Source organism: Chanodichthys erythropterus, chromosome 24 (genome assembly GCF_024489055.1).
Source record: "Chanodichthys erythropterus isolate Z2021 chromosome 24, ASM2448905v1, whole genome shotgun sequence".
NCBI lineage: Eukaryota > Metazoa > Chordata > Actinopteri > Cypriniformes > Xenocyprididae > Chanodichthys > Chanodichthys erythropterus.
Window position 1 is genome coordinate 19,917,136 of NC_090244.1, and position 22,021 is coordinate 19,939,156.

Here is a 22,021-nt window from a genome sequence, read left to right on the forward strand (position 1 = left end):
GAATGTGTTCTGTGTGTTAAAACCGCATGATTTCAAAACCAGACTGTGCAGTTAAAACTTATGCAACATGTGCTGTTTGCAGTGGTGTTTCATGATCATGTCAAGGTGATGTTTTTAGGGCTTATCAGTGTTTTGACTGCAGCTATTTCAAACTGTCAATAAACCTAGAGCTGGACAGATGCAGGGTCTTGCTTGACTATTTCAGCATATCTTGGGAAATTGAATGCTCGAAGAATCCACTGAGTGTATAGAAAAATTAATTAAAATATTGTGACTTTTCCATGTATTCTGTTCTGAACACGGTCATGCGTTCCGGAGCTCCTGGCAAGGTGAGCTGGTCCTTAAAACACAGATATTGTGAAAGGTCAGAGGTAAGTCATACAAAATTAATGAATAATTCAGAATTCATTGGAGCAGAAAACATGAGCATGTGGGTTCCGGCGGTCGTTTTATAATACAAAGCGATTTGTTAAGTGATTGGTTTTGTTAATAACCCCAAAACAATGAACTAGAGTTCACTAAACTGCCTGTAGGCTGTGTTATGTGGCATATTTATTAATATTTGTCCTGAAACTGTCCAAGCAGCAGCTGCTCTCAACTCAACAGTCCGTTGTTTGTTGTTGTTGACAGCAGCTCTAATGCTGTCGGAACAGAATTCACACATCTGATTGGCTAACGGCTGAAATATGAGCCAATCAGAAGTTGGTTTTCAATGCCTCTACAGTTTTCAAATTAAAAGACCTTTACGTCTCATGGATGTTGTATACGTATTTTGTTCTTCCCTGTTCATTCTAACTGTAAAAAAAATGTAAAAAGTGGAGTACGATAGCTTATTTTTATGGGGGAAAAAAATTGGAAATTTGCTCCAATTTCCTTCACTATCCGATCGAGAAAAATAACAGAAATTCACACGCAGGCAGGAAGACCTGTGAAATTTATATTTAACTAAAATAAAAATTAAAGTGTTAGTTCACCCAAAAATAAAAATAATGTCATTTATTACTCACCCCCATGCTGTTCCACACCCGTAAGACCTTCGTTCATCTTCAGAACACACATTAAGATATTTTTGTTGAAATCCGATGGCTCCGTGAGGCTTCCATAGGGAGCGATGACATTTCCTCTCTCAAGATCCATTAATGTACTAAAAACATATTTAAATCAGTTCATGTGAGTACAGTGGTTCAATATTAATATTATAAAGCGACGAGAATATTTTTGGTGCGCAAAAAAGGCAAAATAACGACTTATTTAGTGATGGCTGATTTCAAAACACTGCTTCAGGAAGCTTCGGAGCGTTATGAATCAGTGTATCGAATCATGAATCGGATCGTGTGTCAAACTGCTGAAATGGTGACTTTGGCGCTCTGGATTGCTGATTCGATACACTGATTCATTTGTGCTCCGAAGCTTCCTGAAGCAGTGTTTTAAAATCGGCCATCACTAAATAAGTCGTTATTTTGTTTTGTTTTTTGCCGCACCAAAAATATTCTTGTCACTTTATAATATTAATATTGAACCACTGAACTCACATGAACTGATTCAAATATGTTTTTAGTACATTAATGGATCTTGAGAGAGGAAATGTCATTGCTGGCTATGCAGGCCTCACTAAGCCATCGGATTTCAACCAAAATATCTTAATTTGCGTTACGATGTTTAGCGAAGGTCTTACGGGTGTGGAACGGCATGAGGGTGAGTAATAAATGACATTACTTTCATTTTTGGGTGAACTAACCCTTTAAAATCACGAGTTTGTCAATGTGCTGTACATAAACTAAATTGATTTTACATTTAATTACATACTTTAAAAAATAAATATTAAATTATTTTTGCATGTAAATTCAAATCTGTTCATTTTAAATATAATAACAACATATTAAAAGTGATGGACTTTTATTCTGTAAAATAGTCGGTTGGTCAGCTGTCTGTCGCCGCTTCATACGGGAACTCTTTGCTGTTCTCTTTCTATAAACTATTTTATCACTTTTCCCTTATATTATTATTATCATTACTCGTAAAACAGTCATGTCTCGGTTACTGTGTTTATCACGGGGTCTCATATGCCAAAAATGTAAATACAGTGTTCAGAAATCCGAGCCCTTTGTGTCTTTGTTGACATCCAGAGTGAAGTTCAGAGATCAGCTGATGAAGAGATTGATTTCAACGCGCAGAAGACCTGTCATCCCGTCCTACAGCACCCGACACACGGCCTTATGGATGTTCGGCGTCGGGACGGGGTTTGTTCTGGCTCTGGGCTTGAAGTATCGAGATTCTGCCTCTGAACACTGTGAATGTAGCGTACAGAAGACAGACGGAGCTCAGAAGTATAGAGCTGCTGTTGAAGCCAGCAGAGACCTGCTGCAGCGGATAAAGGTACAGGTATCAGGACCACACTTCATTTACACAATACGTTATGGTTGTAATGTCATTTATTTTTCATTTAGTTTTTAGTATGATGAACATTACATTGTCAACAAGCTCTGCTGTACTTTGGCATATATTTGACAAACTTTAAAGTTTATTATTTAATATCTGTAATATTGATAATGTAATATTTATATTTTATATTATATAAAAAACACAAATAGTGTGATATTTATAATATATTGTAAATATTAAAAACATTTTTCATATTATTTGTATTTCTCAATCTTTATTTAATCAGTTTATTCAGTTATATTTATAAACTATATATTTTATTGATTGGTATGTTTAAATATGTTATGAAATAATGTTTTATTAACAAATATAATTATGTATATATTCTATTTATTACTGTAGATATATGGGTCATTGACGAATAAAGTTTTTAAAAGATTAAAAAAACAATTAATTTTGAAGTTTTATTAAGTGTTAACAATGAGATTAAGTGGTTTTTATAATCAATTAACACTGCTTTTGTCATTTTTTACAAGATGGACAAAATTTGTAACCAAAAAAGTCATTCGGTTTAACCAAAATTTTGGTTTTACCGAATGATGAAATTTTCAAACAATGCTAACAGTCTGATATCTAGCAAAAGGATAATCAAACATTTTATATTTAGTACAAGTTTTTAAAATATTACAACATTTTCCATGTTTGATAGCGGTTGTACCGAATGACTTGATGTTTCGGGACATGCGTATGAGCAAGTGAAAACATTAATTTTCAAAGTTAGTTACTTTGCTTCATGACATTGTGGTCCTTTGCAGGTGTCTGAATGATGTCACATCCTGTCACATGATATTGATCGCATGACTTGATCGAAAATGGTCCCTTTATATTGGTTACTCCAAATGACATCAATGAAATAAATTTTTCCGGACATTCTTTCTACACATACACATAATTTTAATACCATTTTGCACTATTTTGATATATGATGTTATAAAATCATGCCAGAATAAAAAAATATATCCATTTATTACATTTTTAAGATATTTTAATCACAAATGAAATGGCTGTATTAGCCTTTGGACGGTTAAACCGAATAACCTTTTGACACTTCAAAATCTTTAAAATACCTTTATATGTAGAAAAATATAATTAAAACCTTTTGGATTCAATAAAAAAGTTCTAGTTATATTTTTTTCTATGTTTTTTATATTGTTATGAACGCCTTTGGACAAAAAAATGACCCGTCACGTCATTGACCCATATGTATAATGCTATTGTATTAAAAATATTCTTTTGAAGTCTAATCTATTTTCTAAATAAATATCAAATCTGTCATAACTTCATCTTCTGGTGAAAGACATATGACGTCAGACGCCTACAATCATTTAGCCCGCATAAACACCACACATTTCTCACAATCAACTACTAGTGAATTTATTAAGTACCCACCCCCTTTTTTTCCTTTTTTCTTTTGACAATATGGCTGTGTCTGAAATTGCATACTCTCTTGATACTTATTTTGAATGAGTAATTACTTTGTGACCACTAAAATAGTAATTTCTATGTTGTATAAATGTGTGTAGTACGTAAAATCTTTCGCCATGTTGCCCTTATCACGTGACCTCCCAGCGTCAGTTGCGTCGCTTCACTGCCATAAACAAATCCTCTCCTGTGGCCTCATGGGATAGTAAAGTGTCAATCAATGTTCATTTATATACAATATGATATATATTTATTAATATTAGTAATATTATTTTCAAAATGTTAAAGTTTATAGAGCAGAATGGCCTACAGATAAGTCAAATAATTTTTCAGGATGAAGTTGGAGCTCCTGGGATGGTTATTGGAGTCTCAGTGGATGGCAGCCACGTTTGGTGTGAAGGTAGGAAGTCTTCCTCTGCATGTGCTTAAAATGAAAACTTTGAAGACTGTTTTGTGAACCCTGGCTGTGTATGTTCTCTCTGAGGCGTTGGCTATGCAGATCTGGAGAACAGAGTGCCTTGTGGTCCCGACACTGTGATGAGAATCGCCAGCATCAGTAAACCTCTGACCGCAGCGGCCGTCGCCAGACTCTGGGAGGAGGGCAAGATTGATCTAGATGCCCCCGTCCAAAAATACGTCCCTGAGTTCCCACAGAAGGAATTCGAAGGAGAGAATGTGAGTAGAAAAGAGGTTTTTAATTAAATTTATTTTAAAAATAATTTAATTTATGCAAATTATTACTCAGTTTACTTATGAAAATGTATGCTTGGGTTGGGCAACGTTGGTCCTGGAGTTTATCTCCAACCCTAATAAAAAGCTCAGCTGCCTTGTACACTTAGGCTGTGTCTGGGCGCCATCTTCTGGTCAGACGGGGGAATTCATTCAACAGTGCATTATGGGTATGCATCGGTTGTACATTCATTATTGCAGTGCATTGTGGGATTGAATGAGTGCACTCGAGAACATCCACTATGATTTTGGACATCACTACAAATGGATGTCCCCTCAAATAGTGCCCTATTTAAGGGTATAGTAGGCGATTTCAGACAGCCTTAGTAATCCTGAAGACGTTGATTAGCTTGTTCAGGTGTGTTTGATTGGGGCTGGAGCTTGTGGCACTCCAGGACCGACGTTGCCCCTCTCCCTGATAAACAATATATAATAATGTATTAATAATGAATTTGGTTTGGCTTAACATTCTTCCCTTCATCCTTAAACCAGGTCACAATAACACCTCGGATGCTCCTGTCTCACTTGAGTGGCATCCGTCACTATGAAAAAGATGCCAAAAAAGTGAGAGAGGACAAGGAGAAAGCAAAGCGCCTTCTGAAGCCCCTGGAGAAGAAAGAAGAGAAGGGCTCAGCTGAAAACAAAGAGAAGCCGAAAGCGGAGGACAACAGCGCTAAAAGCAAAAAGAAAAAGAAAGAGTTTGAGCAGGAGGAGTACTACCTCAAAGACAACTTTGAGAATGTCATCCAGGCTTTGGACTTGTTCAAAGACGATCCTCTGATATTTAAACCAGGTATGCTTTCATTCCACACAGAACAAAGTGCTGGTAATGTGTGATGATGCCTGATTTTAGATGATTCTGGTTTATTTTTAGAGCATCTTGCCTTGAAATCTTCATCTTTTTAAAGGAATCATTTAGTAACTCATGGCATTTCAAACCTGACTTCTCAAAATGAGAAGTTTAGCAAAATATCTTGACTATCTTGATGGACATTGACTACATTTACATGCTCCCTCATGATGCAATTGACCCTTCGCCGGGAGTTTGATTGACAAGCGATCTAACCAATCATAATACCGGATCCACCATTTTGTCTGACAAAGCAGTCAGGAGTTAGAAGATTAACCTCGGTGAACTTGAACTTGAAAAATGGTGTGTATTGACACCCCCCCTTAGTTACTGTTGCTTTGTTCAGACAAGCCATGGCGCTCTCACACCACACGCAGTGAAAAATACATTGCGGAGCAAAGAGGACACTGACAACACGTCGACAGACAAGACAGAGCAGGTTACTTATGATATTAAACAAAGTCCCAGCTTTCAAACTGTGTAATTTGTTAAGGTGCCATCGAACGTTTTTTTACAAGATGTAATATAAGTCTTAGGTGTCCCCTGAATGTGTCTGTGAAGGTTCAGCTCAAAATACCCCATAGATTATTTTTTATTATTTTTTTTAACTGCCTATTTTGGGGCATCATTAACTATACACTGATTTTGGCAGCGCGCCACCCCTTTAATTCGCCTGCTCCCTGACTTTACTGGCTGCTCTTGTCTAATGCCTTTCATAATGTTGGGAACATGGGCTGGCATATGCAAATATTGGGGGTGTACATATTAATGATCCCGACTGTTACGTAACAGTCGGTGTTATGTTGAGATTCGCCTGTTCTTCGGAGGTCTTTTAAACAAATGAGATTTACACAAGAAGGAGGAAACAATGGAGTTTGAGACTCACTGTATGTCATTTCCATGTAATGAACTCTTGTTATTTAACTATGCCAATATAAATTCCATTTTTTATTCTAGGGCACCTTTAAGAAATTCGAACAATAAAAAAACGTTTTTGTGGTTCTTTAATGTGTCGTGACAGATCGCTGTAGCGCCTCAGCTCAAGCGGCTCTTGAACCGATCATCTCTTCCTACTAGTTAATTTATAGCATCAGATAATCATGAATGAACATCAGAAGGAATGTTGTTTCAAATGCGGAAAGGAGTCAATGCACACCATTTTTCTAGTTCAAGTCCACCGAGGTTAAACTCCTGACTGCTTTGTTGGACAAAATGGCGGATTCGGAGTTATGATTGGTTAGATCACTTGTCAATCAAACTAGTGAAGGGTCGATTGAATTTATAATGAGATTTAGGCAATATTTCCTTAAAACTTTACCTCAAGTAAACACAATACTTTGTTCAAATTGATGCGATTAAGGACATAATTGTGGTATCCATAACTGCAAAATGCAAATTTTGTTTTTTTATTTTATTTAAAGGTTCCTAATGTTGTTTTGGAGGTATACTACAATAGCTTTATATGCATCCAATGTCAAAAAACACTAATTTTCTCATAATATATATTACAGAATCACCTCTTTTCTCACAGTGTCTGAAACGTTTAGAAAAAGGATTTAGTCTCTCTAAACCCCTCCTTTCTGAGAGTCTACTCTGCTCTGATCGGTCAGATGGAACAGTTTGTTTTGTATTGTATACTCTGCTCTGATTGGTTAGTTGACCCAGTCTGTAGGTGCATTCACGCCATGTTGTAATTACCGTTCTTAAGATGGGCTTCTACCTGTACCACCTGTCCATTGCAGATTAGTTAGGTATTGATAATGTTACCATAGAAACACATAAATCCCAGTCCAAGGACGTGAACAGCTCCGAATAGAACGCCACATGTTGTCACCTTGAGAATACGGTATTTACGATGTGTTGAATGCAGCATGTTGTGATTGGTCTACTCTTCTATGATTGGTCAGATGGCCCAGTCTGTTGTTATTGGTCGATTATGTTCTGATTGGATTGGCCAGATGGACATAACACATGTAATGTGTATAACACATGGCCATAGAAATGTGTTTTATATTTGACAGATGATTTAAACTATGGCCAGTAACACACCGACTGTATGTAAGTTGATCACTTATGCTGTGCGTTGGGGTATGTGAATAATGGCGGTAAAATAACCATAATTATTAGCGAATAATGAAAATTACATGTAAAGGGAAGTGAAGGGAAGTTACATCTTACTGCAATTAAGTCCTTACTCTGATTGTTGTAAATAATCACATTATTGGTGCACATGTCAATATTGTCTGCAGATGTTGTAATTTGACCTTATTCTCTCCTATATGACCCCTGTAGGTTCTACATTCCTGTATTCCACGCATGCTTTCACCCTGCTGAGTGCCGTGGTGGAGAGAGCAGCAAATCAGCGCTTCCTCGACCACATGATGAAGATGTTTCGTGAGCTGGGCATGCTTAACACCTTACCAGACGAAAACGACCCAATCATATACAACCGCTCGAGGTAAAAGAGGCATTACAATTCAAACACATGCTGCGTTCACGCCACACAAATTAATCTGCAGCTGTCAGGTGGTACAAGCTCTTGGAGTTTACAAGTTGTAATTATTCAACGTTCAACGAGGTTCAACGAGGATGTGGTCGGAATCTTGTAATTACGGTAATTCCGACATGGCGTGAACACACCTATACTTAAAAATTCGCTGGGTTGAGAAAAATCTGAAATGTTAGGGTGATACAAATCTACACATAAATAAATGTTAAAAAGAAAAAGTTAAAAACTGCAGTAAATAGAATATTTAAAAAAAATATTTTGCTTGCCAAATCACCATTTGATACAACCAAGTCATATGGAACAGTGACATTATTGTTAACTAAAACTATTAAAAATAGTTTTTGGTAATTGAAATAAATCTCAAATAAAATAAAATACAAATATCAGAACTTTATTAAAATATCATTCTAAATATGTTGGTGCCGATAGACCCGAGTTCGAGTCCTGGCTCGTGGAGCTTTCCTGATCCTGTCCCCCTCTCTCTCTTCCACTTCACTTCCTGTCTACATATTGTCCTATCATAATAAAGGCAAAAATGGCAAAAAAATAAATCTAAAAAACAAATATTATTGAAAATGTTAAAAAAATACTATAATAGTATAAAAATAATACTAAAATGTGTAGCAAGCAACATGAAGAGAAAAAAAAAGTAAAACAGGAAATGATATCATAGAGAAGACAAGTGTCAAGGTTAGCAATTCTCTTAAAATATCAGATAATTTGACCTCTTTACAAATAAGACAAAATTTTTTCAGGCTGCAAAATGTCATGTGGTGCGACTTCCCAAAAAAGTATTGATATTTATGAATAAATAATTATATTAATTGTAAATAAAAATGTTTTACCCTAAAAAATATATATATTTTAAAACTTTTTGGGAAAATAATAGGCTAATTAAGATGTGTACACTGACGTATTGAAGGTGTAAAGAAAATATATAATTATTTTTTAATTGATGGTTACACCACATGATGTTTTTAGAGTTATTATTTAAAAGTTGTTTTGAAAATGGTATAAAAGTTTTTCAAAATCATTTTAAAACCAACATTTTGATTTGCCCAATGGCAATTTCTAAAGGATTTTTCCTCTTCTTTTTCTTAAACACTCTTATTTATCACTGACCTATATACCACCTTCCCTGTTTTCTGCAGATTCTACCACTTAAACAAAAAGGGCCGTGTTGTGAACTGCCCCTATGTGGACAATTCGTACAAATGGGCTGGAGGTGGATTTCTCTCCACTGTGAGTGACCTTCTGGTCTTCGGTAACGCTCTGCTCTACAGCTATCAGATGGCCGAACTGAAGAACACAGACGGGCTGCTTCCTGGCTTCCTCAAACCCCACACAGCCAAAGCCATATGGGCACCGGTGGACAAAACAGAGGCATCGTGGGACAAAGACGGACTGTACGCCCAGGGCTGGCTGGTCGTGGAGAAACAGCAGAAATACGGGCAGTGCCGCAACCGCAGACATTACGTCTCGCACACAGGGGGCGCTGTGGGTGCGAGTAGCGTCCTGCTGGTATTGCCCAGAGAGAGAGAGCAGCCCACCAATCAGAAGCTGCTTCCTCCACAGGGGGTGGTGGTGACCATCATCACTAACATGCAATCAGTGGGGCTCAATACCACCGCGCTCAAGATTGCACAAACATTTGACAAGGCCAGGGACGAAGATATCGCGTCTGCTTGATGGCACTGTTACTTTTGTAGTCCTTTTGAGATATTTGTGGTGAACATCAGGATGCTTCTTTGTTTACAATGCTGAGGTGTGTCCATGCTTCAGTTTTAATTGAACATTTGTGCCAAGTGCTCATTTTGATAGCTTTTATACATATGTGAACTGTCTTATATGCTGAATGAATAAAAAAGTATTATAGAAACCTTTATGACGGCCTCCTTATCTGATCTTTTCATTTTCCTTCTACATTCGGCATGCAGTGCTCACAATATGGTGATTCATCACATTTATTAATGGGTTAGATAGATAGATAGATAGATAGATAGATAGATAGATAGATAGATAGATAGAGCTAGTAATAGGTCATGCTAGTGGTCACCACTAGATGGCAGCACTTTCATCACTTTCATCATTTGGCAAGTCAAACTAAGTTCATTTGACTTTCGATATTCTCTCTATTACCAATTCAGTCAGAAAACAACAAGTAGTCAAAGGAAAGGTTACTTTAATAAGTTAAACAGACATAAAACAAGCAATGGATTTCTTGTATATTTTTTAAATAAATTCAGCTTCTTTTTTAACTCATTAGTTTATAGGCCTATACTAGATTATAGAGTTTACATAGAATCTATAGTTATTGGTCAATATGAATTAATATACAAAAGGTTAATTTGTCACATGTATGCACAACTAGTTTAGCAGTTAAATCATTTTAAGTATTATAGTCATCAACTGTTTGTGAATTACTCACCAACAATCACCGCCATTTTTATTCTTTATAATAGTTGTTATTCTCTTTTTGTTCCCATGATAGCACACGTACATCTCTGAGACATCTATTTAATGTGCGTGTTTACGTCTTGAAGATTTTTCAGAGTCTATAGGACGTTTCCATGTACGTCTGCAAGATGTCTGTTAAAGATCACTTCATCTGGAAAGCATCTGCTGTTTATATCTGATAGACGTCTTTAAGATGTCAGTTTTACATACATTCTAAATCATAAACCTCTTAAAGACATTTTACGTCTAAACGTCTATTTGACATCTGACGGAAACGTCCTGTAGACATATTGCAGATGAGCAAACGCTCTAAAAAAAAAAAATGTCTTCCAGATGTAAACATGCACATTAAATAGACGTATCTGACGTATCTAATATTATTATTGATGTTATTATAGTTGTTTTTGTTGTTATTAGGCCTACTTTTTTGTTTTTATTTTTTCAGTTGTTTTTACTGTATTATGTTTGTTGTTATTATTAAGTTACTTTGTTGCTATTACTTTTGCTGTTTTTGTTATTATTACTATTACTATCGTTTGTTATTATTGTTCCCTTTATGTTTCCATCCAAGGTTGTAAATTTAATATTTGGAATATCGCATAAAACTTTTGCGAATATAGCACTGTTTCCATCCAGTGAGTCTCTTGGAGAAACTGGTGCCAAATATCAGAAAGAAAAATAAATGTTGCTGCAGTCAGTAGACACCATTGATGAAACGCAATAAACACAGTCAGGTTATCTTGCTGTCGGAGGTGGATGTTTGGGAACGCAGCCTTGTAAAGACAGTTCTACCAGAAAGACTCGGGAAGCAAAGAAACGTATAAATACAATTTATTCAACAGTATGAATGTAAATATCAAACAAATGATAAAGTTCTTTGGCGTAGGCCCCGTCCATAGTACAATCCGGAGGGTAGCAGACGTTTGCAGATCCTGCCTGAAGATGAAGGCAGGGGCGGAGCCTACCCCCAAAAGAACTGGGAATGTGAATGAAATACGCACCAGTTGGAGGATTCTTTGAATACGTTCCTAAATATTACCAAAGAGAAAGAGATAATGAATGCACAGACATTAATGAATGTTTAATCATTAACAGAAAGAATCATTATGTCATAGCTTTAAGGATGTCAAGAATGCCGCATAGCCCATAACATTGCCACATTAGGTCGAGCATGAAAGCAAAGTAGGCCGATAGGTCAGCGTATAAACATGTCATGTAGATCATGTATGATGCCGCGACAGGCCATAGTGAGGGGAAGACAGAGTGGATGAATGAGATACCCTGATATGCCGAATAAAGCAAGCCATATAGATGTAAATAGTAGGAATAGAAACTGACGCCGTAACAGGTAGTTTGTCTCAATAGGATACTTACCACAGAAGATTTAAATATAGGATTTTATGATAAGCTATAACCTTACCTAATGCTTGTTATAAACATTACCTTGGTAATCCTAGATTAACAAAAGAATACCAGTGATGTGAATAGTGATTTGATGCTATGGTCAGAAAGACAAGTTAGTCTGCGATACTAGAAGACTGCATATGAGGACCATGGTCCATAGAGATAGCGTTCACTTGACCCTGAGTGAGTATAGGGAAATCATAACGAGTGATATTAAATCGTATGAAACCACCACCACCAGTAGTTTGCATTAGTAATGTACTAGTATTAAATTATGACGAATAAATGGCATACATAATGAATAATATTGACTGATAAGGATATGAAGTGAGGCTACGTTAATCTGATTTACATGTAAAGACTGCAAAGGTCCTGTACCTTGAAAAGTCAATATAGGCCAATTCGAGAAGACCTTGGAGTTACATAAAACAGACTACCTGGTGGCCATGACAGGTTTTAATTATATGAAGATATATGTAGAACCACGATATGCCATTCGATGCAAAATGAAAGCCATTTAATGTGAGGTAATAAGCCATTTGATGTGATGGCAGCGATATGCCCAATGGCAACTATATGCCCGATGGCCGATGGCAACGATATGCCCGATGCAAACAATTTGCCCGATGGCAACGATATGCCCGATGGCAACGATATGCCCGATGGCAACGATATGCCCGATGGCAACGATATGCCCGATGGCCGATGGCAACGATATGCCCGATGGCCGATGGCAACGATATGCCCGATGGCGACGACCTGTCATGATGGCCATTATATTAAACCTTTAATGTTATAGCAACAATATTCCATGTAGCTAAAAGTTATGATTGCCATCAAATGTGAATGCAATGAGAGGCCATACAATGTAAGGCAATGATAGGCGATTTAATGAGATGTCAACAGTAAGCCTGATAACAACAATATACCTATAATGCTAAGAGTCAAAGCAATAATAGGCAATTTAGTATGATACTGTGATATATTCTATGTAAGGCAATAAGCCAATGATATAAAAGGTAGGCTACACATTTGTGAAGACCGAAGCTGAAGATAAAGTAGAAAACAATGACACCACCGCTAGTAACTAGCAACCAATAAACGACGTAATGTGATTACAATGAGTGAATGAGCATGAGTCATTTTAAGTAAATAATGAAAAGGTATATATGTTTTCTATAGGAAAGACTCATTCAATATGCTTAGGCGTGACTCCCGCCCCCAGCTAGATAGAACTAAGCAGAGAGAACTTTGTCTAACTGTCAGAACCTGCTAAGAGAACCCCCAAAGAAATTAAGTTTGACATGACATAAGTACAAGAATACTTAATGCATGGGGCAGATAAAGATTGAGAAACCTTGTTGTACGATGCCCTTGTGAAAGGGAAGCACTTTACTTGACAATGCTAAACCTGGCTGAAGCTAGCAAACCTTTGCAAAAGTATAACACCATGAGCATCGTTGTTCAATACTTTAGAAAAGAGGTATTCAGGAGTGCCCTGCACAGAAGGGGCACAATGAGCACAAGTGAAATGCTTATGACCAGGCAGGTGCGGAGTAGCCTACGGAGCACAGTAACTCTGATGTCGATGTGTAGTAGGCAGCACAATATATAACTTTAGATATGTCGCGATGTGCGCACCCACAAGTTATGACACAAGGATAGCATAGTTGCACGTTTAGGTCCTGTCAGTTTACGCGCTATTCTGTGTGCGCACACGTTACAGATGGATTGCTTTCACTATGCATCTATTTTTGCCTGGATAGACACGTACATGCAGATTTATGTCAAATGTCCTTGTACGCACAGTGCATATGGCTTAGGTAACGTGAAGAAAACTGATGTGTATCATTATAGGGGTTCCACGCATTCGATCTTACTGCGAAGTAATAAGTCCCTTTAAGACAGTCATTTAACTCGGTGGCCATCTTTGAAATGCCTCTCAGGCCACAGAGTTGCAGACTTGCGTTCTTGTGGAGTCCGGTCTTGCCAGCGACCTTGAAAGAACGAACTCGGAAGGACACAAGGACACCGAACGCATTGTTTAAGAATTGAGATATGCTGCAAACTTGTTGCTCAACTGACCGCCCCAGCATATTATAAGTGGCTAATGCACAATAAATCCAACATAACATCACAAACAAATATCATAACCTATTAAAAGATTTCTTTCAAATTATTATAGACTTTACATATCATTTTATACCTTTTTATTTCACCATGTGTATTTATGAAAATTAGTAGGCTTAGTGTTACATGATTTGTCAATGTTAAGATTTTTTTTTTTTTTTTAATATTCCAATAGAAATACTGCAGGCTTTCTTCAGGTTATCACTTTATTAAAATTAAGCAAAACGAACGGTTTACTTTCACGAGCCGTCACGTATTTGCGAGCTTGTAGCGGGAATCTCAGAAGTGAGAACGAGACTTTAAAGCTTACAGCTTCCGTATGTCGACAGCCGCAGACCTAAATGCGCGTCTCGTGCCTCCTTTCTGAGGCGCGCGTTTGACCGTTTCTATAGAAACCGGTGCTTCTGGCGCTGCTGTGACATTATGACTTTAGCAGTCAGCGATTGGACCTTATTTAGAAGGCGGGACATATTCCGCCATATTGCGCAATACACTTTCTCCCATTCAAAACAAAACGAGTGACACGACTTGTGTTATTCTATAGTCTTTGATAGTAACCGTGGAAACAGGTATTGACCAGTCTATGGTATTGACAGCTGCGTGATGTCTAGTGGCACGCTGTTTCATCCAACACTATGGAACATGGCAAGCAAACTTGGAATAAGAATTGGAGCGATAACGTCAGCATGGCGTTTACGAAATGCAGCAGCTTTGCGACTAACTCGACTCAACAGATGCCGCTCAAGCACATTAATAGACAGGTGAGCAAAAGTACACGAGATGAATTAATGTTATGTAGCTCAACACCATAGATAGCTCAACACGATGGAATGTTAGAATATCATGCTGTTGATCTTGCTTACGGTCAACAGACTAATAGAATAGCAGTCTACAACTTTAACACTCAAGTGCAATTTAATGTGATAGTGTAACGTTAGACCAAGTTAAACAGCGATGCGTTACCTCAGTTTTGATTCATAAAATAAACTTACCTGTATGAGTAGTATTTAAGCACTTGCAAGTAGGCCTACTTCAGTAGAATGATTTGACGTTCCTATTCCTGGAAATGCAGGCTGGGACTCGCATGTGGCACTGAAATCGGTCTCTTGTTGCAATCGCGCCCGCGATTCCGCGCCGAGATTGTGCCTTTAGCACAGGTAAATTGAATTCATTTAATAGAGTAAAGACTATGCAGTGTTATTTACACTAATCATTTCCTGGATCTGAATACTTACCTGAAATATGTCAATATGTCAATACCCTTTATTTCACTTAAATCACCCTAAATGTTCTAGAATTAGGTTACTTTCCGAAAAGGGTTATTCAAATAATCTTGATTTGTCATATCACGATATATGACGTTAGTCGCAGAAAGATAACGCAATAACTATGGAATGAAATCGACTGTCCCTTTTTTCACAAAGAAAATCTGGTGCACGTGCATGAAGCTGATCACACAGGACATAGACGGAGACTTTAACTGCAGAAAGTAACACGTACAGGTAATTTTTTATATACAGTATATGACATAGCCTTATTACCACGCGGGACATAAATAATGATGTTCTGCCTCTAATGTTACAAGGGAAGACACTCGACACTATGCGCCATGCATACCCAAGCTTGTCGTTCTTTCTGCTGTTAGACAACGAGTCCAACTCCGCTTTCATGCGATCATTACGACATGCTATGAATGTAACAATGCGAACGAGCACCGTTCCGTCTCAAACAAATGCGTGCTACTGCACTGTACGGCTCTGCTGATGTATGTAAAGAGCAAAAGAGTATGATTATACACCCAACCAGGGCCGGATTAACATAAGGGCTAGGTGGGGCTGAAGCCCCAGGGCCCGCGGGTAGAGGGGGCCCCTGATTGGCTGTAGGAAATGAGATTGACAAGTCATAGGTGGTTGATTTGTGTCTAATAAAATAACAAGAAAAAATGATTGGAAAATGTGCCTGACTGATAAATCATCGTCCAATCAAAATCACTTTACAATTCGTGCCATGACATCGGGAAACGCCTCTTTGCGTTATGCTATCGCATGTAGACTAGAAAATTGGCCTTTATTGCTTTTTCAGCCTCGCTGGTGTTCAAATGATTAAAAAAGTGGTGCGCAAAAAAGGAAAAATAAGCTTGAAAGGGAGAAAAAGGGATGCAAATCTTACAGCAAAAATACCAAAACTAACTTCTTCGGTTCACATAAAACATCCGAGCCAGTGGAAGACCCCGCGCGCAGCGGCAGCTCACAATTATCTTCACCCACCGACACCGTCGCCGATCTGTGTGCTTTACACGCTGAAGAAGGTGAGATAGCAGCTGCAGCAAGTTATTATTCTTATAACGAGTTAAGCCCTATTCGGATAGTAATTGTTTCTCATGAAAACGTAAGGTGTTTTCAACATTTACAGTTTACGAGTCGATTGATTTTATTGCCGTTTGAATTCACAATGTCAGTGTTTTTCTCTCATCATCATCACCCGTGTAAAAATCCCGAATTAACTTTCCTACTGTTTTTTGACGAACACCAATGTCGAGTGACTTGTCTCCACTATCTGCCCTTGAAGCACATTCTATCAGTTGCAGTTCTGGTGCCGCATCCGTACAACTCGACCTCGACACATTCACATCACATGTTAACACAGCGGTAGAGTTACTCACGGGACACTGCACTTATTCGCAATCACAAAAGTTCTTTATTTGCATGTGCTTTAAAGCCCTGCCAGTTAAACATGTCATTCGTGTGCTGTTCTGAGATGCGCTTTTTCTGACCCCATACACCCGAAGCGTGCACACACACTTAAGCCTGTCAAACAGCACCTGACTACTGGACTTCATGTTTCACGTCTGATTGCGCTATAATACTGTCAAATACACAAAAGGTTTACATAAACAAAGTTGGTTATGTCTGAAGAGAGTTGAGAAAATGGGACGCGTGCACGTCTTAAAGTGACAGCATCCTAATAGTTAGCATGCGGACCCTTGTCCTTAAAGGGATAGTTCACCCCAAAAATTAAAATCCTGTCATCATACTCACTTTCAAGTTGTTTTCAACCTGAATGAGTTTCTTTCTTCTGTTGAACACAAAATAAACTATTTTGAAGAATGTGGGTAACCAAACAGTTGCTGGTCCCCATTCATTTCCATAGTAGGAAAAAAATATATATAAAATGTGGAAATCACTGGGGACCATCAACTGTTTGGTTACCCACGTTCTTCAAAATAGTTTATTTTGTGTTAATAAGAGGAAAGAATTATTGTTTCAGCAATATATGCAATACAATTTCAAAATATGTTAAATATTTTATATGTTAAATATATTTTAAAATATGTAAAATAGCATGGAATATTTAGTGTGCTTGTGCTTATATAAAATGATTTGATAAAATGAAATTTGTAAAAATATAAAAATAATAACAATAAAAAAAAAAATTCTTGTGGTACAAGACACTGTGGCTTGGCAATCATATGAAAGGGGGCCCTTGGTGTTGCTATAGCCTCAGGGCCCAATGTGTTCTTAATCCGGGCCTGCACCCAACGACATCAAAATGCATAAAACGATGGAAATACTTATCACTGGGATGAAGTGGCTGTTGCAGTGATGACGAGAGAATGTTGAAGATTGCTTTGATGATAGCTAGGCCCTTTGATATTGCTGAAACGAAATTCGAAAATGGAATCCGCGGGTGGACCTGCACATTCTGAAATTTGAGACGGTGAATACGATCACTCTCATAGTGCGACCGCTTCAATGAATGTTCAAAGTGATAGGCTAACGTGTACTTAAATGACGCTGCAGCATTATATCCCATCTAAAATAAACGTTTTCACATTGTAGTACATCGGACTACCGCTAACATTGTCTGTGTGAATATTTAGATAATCACAATTATAGTCCTGTACATGCGTCGTGAGGAACGTCAACTGCGAACTGAACGCCGGCGATGGTATCTGCGAACACGATAGTGGGTGGGAACAGAACTTATATACTCAGGTGACGTGTAATGATTGGTTAGAATATGAGCAATGACGTGCATTAGAGTCTTCCGGGTAGAACTTCCGCTAAACGCTCCCATTTCTGGAATGTAATTATAGCTACCCAACCGCTTTGACAACAGACTTTGGAAACACACACTCTCTCTCTCTCTCTCTCTCTCACACACACACACACACACACACACACAGCACCAAACATTATTCATTCACTCTCTAGACGTAATGGGTGGATTTCCACACCACACCTTAAACCTAAATAGGTTAAGCTCCACCCATTAAGTCCACAGAGGTTGAGCTGGATACATTGATTTGACTCTGCAGTGAGCATCACCTTGGCCCACGTCCAACTCACCACAGCCAGGTAGGGGCTTGGCCTGCCCCTTCCCGTGCTTGCATCTACAACCCACAAGAAGCTGAAGTGGACCCCATCCGACACCCACCTAGCAAAGCTTACACTATTGATCTTCACTGCTGTGAGAGATATAAAGCAGGGTTTCGCTTTAAGAGTAAGAGTGCTTCACCTGGTCAAAGGGACTGAGGGCACCACGCCACCTGACACCAAGGGTCATTCCCATAGTTATGGCGTGGAGGGACACCTCCCCCACCATCCACAACACTTATCCCATGACAAAGCAGAACACAAAGACCCTCCATCACCCTCTGAGAAAACTCTTCTTGGTCTTCTGGTGATCTTCTATTGGTCTTCACTGCTGTTTGTTGGTCTTCTATTGGTCTTCACTGCTGTTTGTTGGTCTTCTATTGGTCTTCACAGCTGTTTGTTGGTCTTCTATTGGTCTTCACTGCTGTTTGTTGGTCTTCTATTGATCTTCACTGCTGTTTGTTGGTCTTCTCTTGGTCTTCACTGCTGTTTGTTGGTCTTCTCTTGGTCTTCACTGCAGTTTGTTGGTCTTCTATTGGTCTTCACAGCTGTTTGTTGGTCTTCTATTGGTCTTCACAGCTGTTTGTTGGTCTTCTATTGGTCTTCACAGCTGTTTGTTGGTCTTCTATTGGTCTTCACTGCTGTTTGTTGGTCTTCTATTGGTCTTCACAGCTGTTTGTTGGTCTTCTATTGGTGTTAACAGCTGTTTTTTGGTCTTCTATTGGTCTTCACTGCTGTTTGTTGGTCTTCTATTGGTCTTCACTGCTGTATGTTGGTCTTCTATTGGTCTTCACTGCTGTTTGTTGGTCTTCTATTGGTCTTCACTGCTGTTTGTTGGTCTTCTATTGATCTTCACTGCTGTTTGTTGGTCTTCTGTTGATCTTCACTGCTGTTTGTTGGTCTTCTATTGATCTTCACTGCTGTTTGTTGGTCTTCTGTTGATCTTCACTGCTGTTTGTTGGTCTTCTTCACTACTGTTTGTTGGTCTTCTATTGGTCTTCACTGCTGTTTATTGGTCTTCTATTGATCTTCACTGCTGTTTGTTGGTCTTCTATTGGTCTTCATTGCTGTTTGTTGGTCTTCTATTGGTCTTCACTGCTGTTTGTTGGTCTTCTATTGATCTTCACTGCTGTTTGTTGGTCTTCTGTTGATCTTTACTGCTGTTTGTTGGTCTTCTCTTGGTCTTCACTGCTGTTTGTTGGTCTTCTCTTGGTCTTCACTGCTGTTTGTTGGTCTTCTATTGATCTTCACTGCTGTTTTGGCCTTCTATTGGTCTTCACTGCTGTTTGTTGGTCTTCTCTTGGTCTTCACTGCTGTTTGTTGGTCTTCTCTTGGTCTTCATTGCTGTTTGTTGGTCTTCTATTGATCTTCACTGCTGTTTTGGTCTTCTATTGATCTTCACTGCTGTTTGTTGGTCTTCTCTTGGTCTTCACTGCTGTTTGTTGGTCTTCTATTGGTCTTCACTGCTGTTTGTTGGTCTTCTATTGATTTTCACTGCTGTTTGTTGGTCTTCTGTTGACCTTCACTGCTGTTTGTTGGTCTTCTATTGATCTTCAATGCTGTTTGTTGGTCTTCTATTGGTCTTCACTGCTGTTTGTTGGTCTTCTATTGGTCTTCACTGCTGTTTGTTGGTCTTCTATTGGTCTTCACTGCTGTTTGTTGGTCTTCTATTGGTCTTCACTGCTGTTTGTTGGTCTTCTGTTGATCTTCACTGCTGTTTGTTGGTCTTCTTCACTACTGTTTGTTGGTCTTCTATTGGTCTTCACTGCTGTTTGTTGGTCTTCTATTGATCTTCACTGCTGTTTGTTGGTCTTCTGTTGATCTTCACTGCTGTTTGTTGGTCTTCTATTGGTCTTCACTGCTGTTTGTTGGTCTTCTATTGATCTTCACTGCTGTTTGTTGGTCTTCTATTGGTCTTCACTGCTGTTTGTTGGTCTTCTTTTGGTCTTCACTGCTGTTTGTCGGTCTTCTATTGGTCTTCACTGCTGTTTGTTGGTCTTCTATTGGTCTTCACTGCTGTTTGTTGGTCTTCTATTGATCTTCACTGCTGTTTGTTGGTCTTCTGTTGATCTTCACTGCTGTTTGTTGGTCTTCTTCACTACTGTTTGTTGGTCTTCTATTGGTCTTCACTGCTGTTTGTTGGTCTTCTATTGATCTTCACTGCTGTTTGTTGGTCTTCTCTTGGTCTTCACTGCTGTTTGTTGGTCTTCTCTTGGTCTTCACAGCTGTTTGTTGGTCTTCTATTGATCTTCACTGCTGTTTGTTGGTCTTCTCTTGGTCTTCACTGCTGTTTGTTGGTCTTCTCTTGGTCTTCACAGCTGTTTGTTGGTCTTCTATTGATCTTCACTGCTGTTTTGGTCTTCTATTGATCTTCACTGCTGTTTGTTGGTCTTCTCTTGGTCTTCACTGCTGTTTGTTGGTCTTCTCTTGGTCTTCACTGCTGTTTGTTGGTCTTCTATTGATCTTCACTGCTGTTTTGGTCTTCTATTGATCTTCACTGCTGTTTGTTGGTCTTCTCTTGGTCTTCACTGCTGTTTGTCGGTCTTCTCTTGGTCTTCACTGCTGTTTGTTGGTCTTCTCTTGGTCTTCACTGCTGTTTGTTGGTCTTCTCTTGGTCTTCATTGTTGTTTGTTGGTCTTCTCTTGGTCTTCACTGCTGTTTGTTGGTCTTCTATTGATCTTCACTGCTGTTTTGGCCTTCTCTTGGTCTTCACTGCTGTTTGTTGGTCTTCTATTGATCTTCACTGCTGTTTTGGCCTTCTATTGGTCTTCACTGCTGTTTGTTGGTCTTCTATTGATCTTCACTGCTGTGTTGGTCTTCTATTGGTCTTCACTGCTGTTTGTTGGTCTTCTCTTGGTCTTCACTGCTGTTTGTTGGTCTTCTCTTGGTCTTCACTGCTGTTTGTTGGTCTTCTCTTGGTCTTCACTGCTGTTTGTTGGTCTTCTATTGATCTTCACTGCTGTGTTGGTCTTCTTCACTACTGTTTGTTGGTCTTCTATTGATCTTCACTGCTGGTATCCATACGATCACATAAGACCATAAGACCAATCCTGGTCCTAACGCTTTAATAAATACTCCATGAACTGAACAAAGTGTGTCAGATAAGAGAGACAGAGAAAATGTAGGATTGAAAACCACCACCATTGGACACCATGTGGGTGATTTCTTCTTCAAATCCCAATTTCGTCATAATGAAGAATTTAGAACTTTAGCTAGAACGTGATCTCTCTCGCGATGTGATTGGTTATTGGTTGGTCTTCCGTAGACTACTTGAGAGCTGAGCTTGCGTGTGCTGAGACTGAAGAAAACATGTTGAGTATTCAGCTTGTAATACAAAAAAGTTGTGAATGTTGAAATGTCAGCTTCTGTTGCTCTTTACTATTGTCTCAGAAACCTGAAAACATTAACACTGATAGTTTTTAATGACAATGAAAATATAGGCCTATGTAAACACATTCTGCTTCCCAAAATAACCATTAGATGGAGTCAAGATACATCTTTGTTGTTGCTATGGACTATTGTACTTTGACAAGAGTGATGAAGAAGTATCTCATAATTAAAGTATATTTACTGTAGTTACTTTGTTCTGAACATCAAATCCTTTGTTTTTACATCAAATGTAATCTAACTAGGTGGTTGAATAAAAATATTTAGACTTTATATTTAGAAAATTACCTCAAGTTAGCATCAGCTAGTTAGCTA

The 22,021-nt window shown here is 38.4% G+C and overlaps 1 protein-coding gene across 5 annotated transcripts; it reads left to right on the top strand.

Annotated features, from left to right (window-relative positions):
* The first annotated feature begins 221 nt into the window (after positions 1-221).
* Positions 222-9,827, top strand: lactb (lactamase, beta). 5 transcript variants are annotated; one of them, XM_067379450.1, is made up of 7 exons: positions 222-329; positions 2,127-2,376; positions 4,153-4,264; positions 4,349-4,539; positions 5,086-5,386; positions 7,736-7,901; positions 9,104-9,827. In XM_067379450.1, exons 2-7 carry the CDS (start codon positions 2,149-2,151, stop codon positions 9,639-9,641), a joined length of 1,536 nt encoding a protein of 511 aa, XP_067235551.1. In that variant the 5' UTR covers positions 222-329; positions 2,127-2,148; the 3' UTR covers positions 9,642-9,827. The 5 variants fall into 5 exon arrangements, with proteins under 5 accessions (XP_067235551.1, XP_067235552.1, XP_067235549.1 ...); XM_067379451.1 differs by having other exon boundaries at positions 290-371; XM_067379448.1 differs by lacking the exon at positions 222-329 and having other exon boundaries at positions 1,793-2,382; positions 4,198-4,264.
* Positions 9,828-22,021: the final 12,194 nt, after the last annotated feature.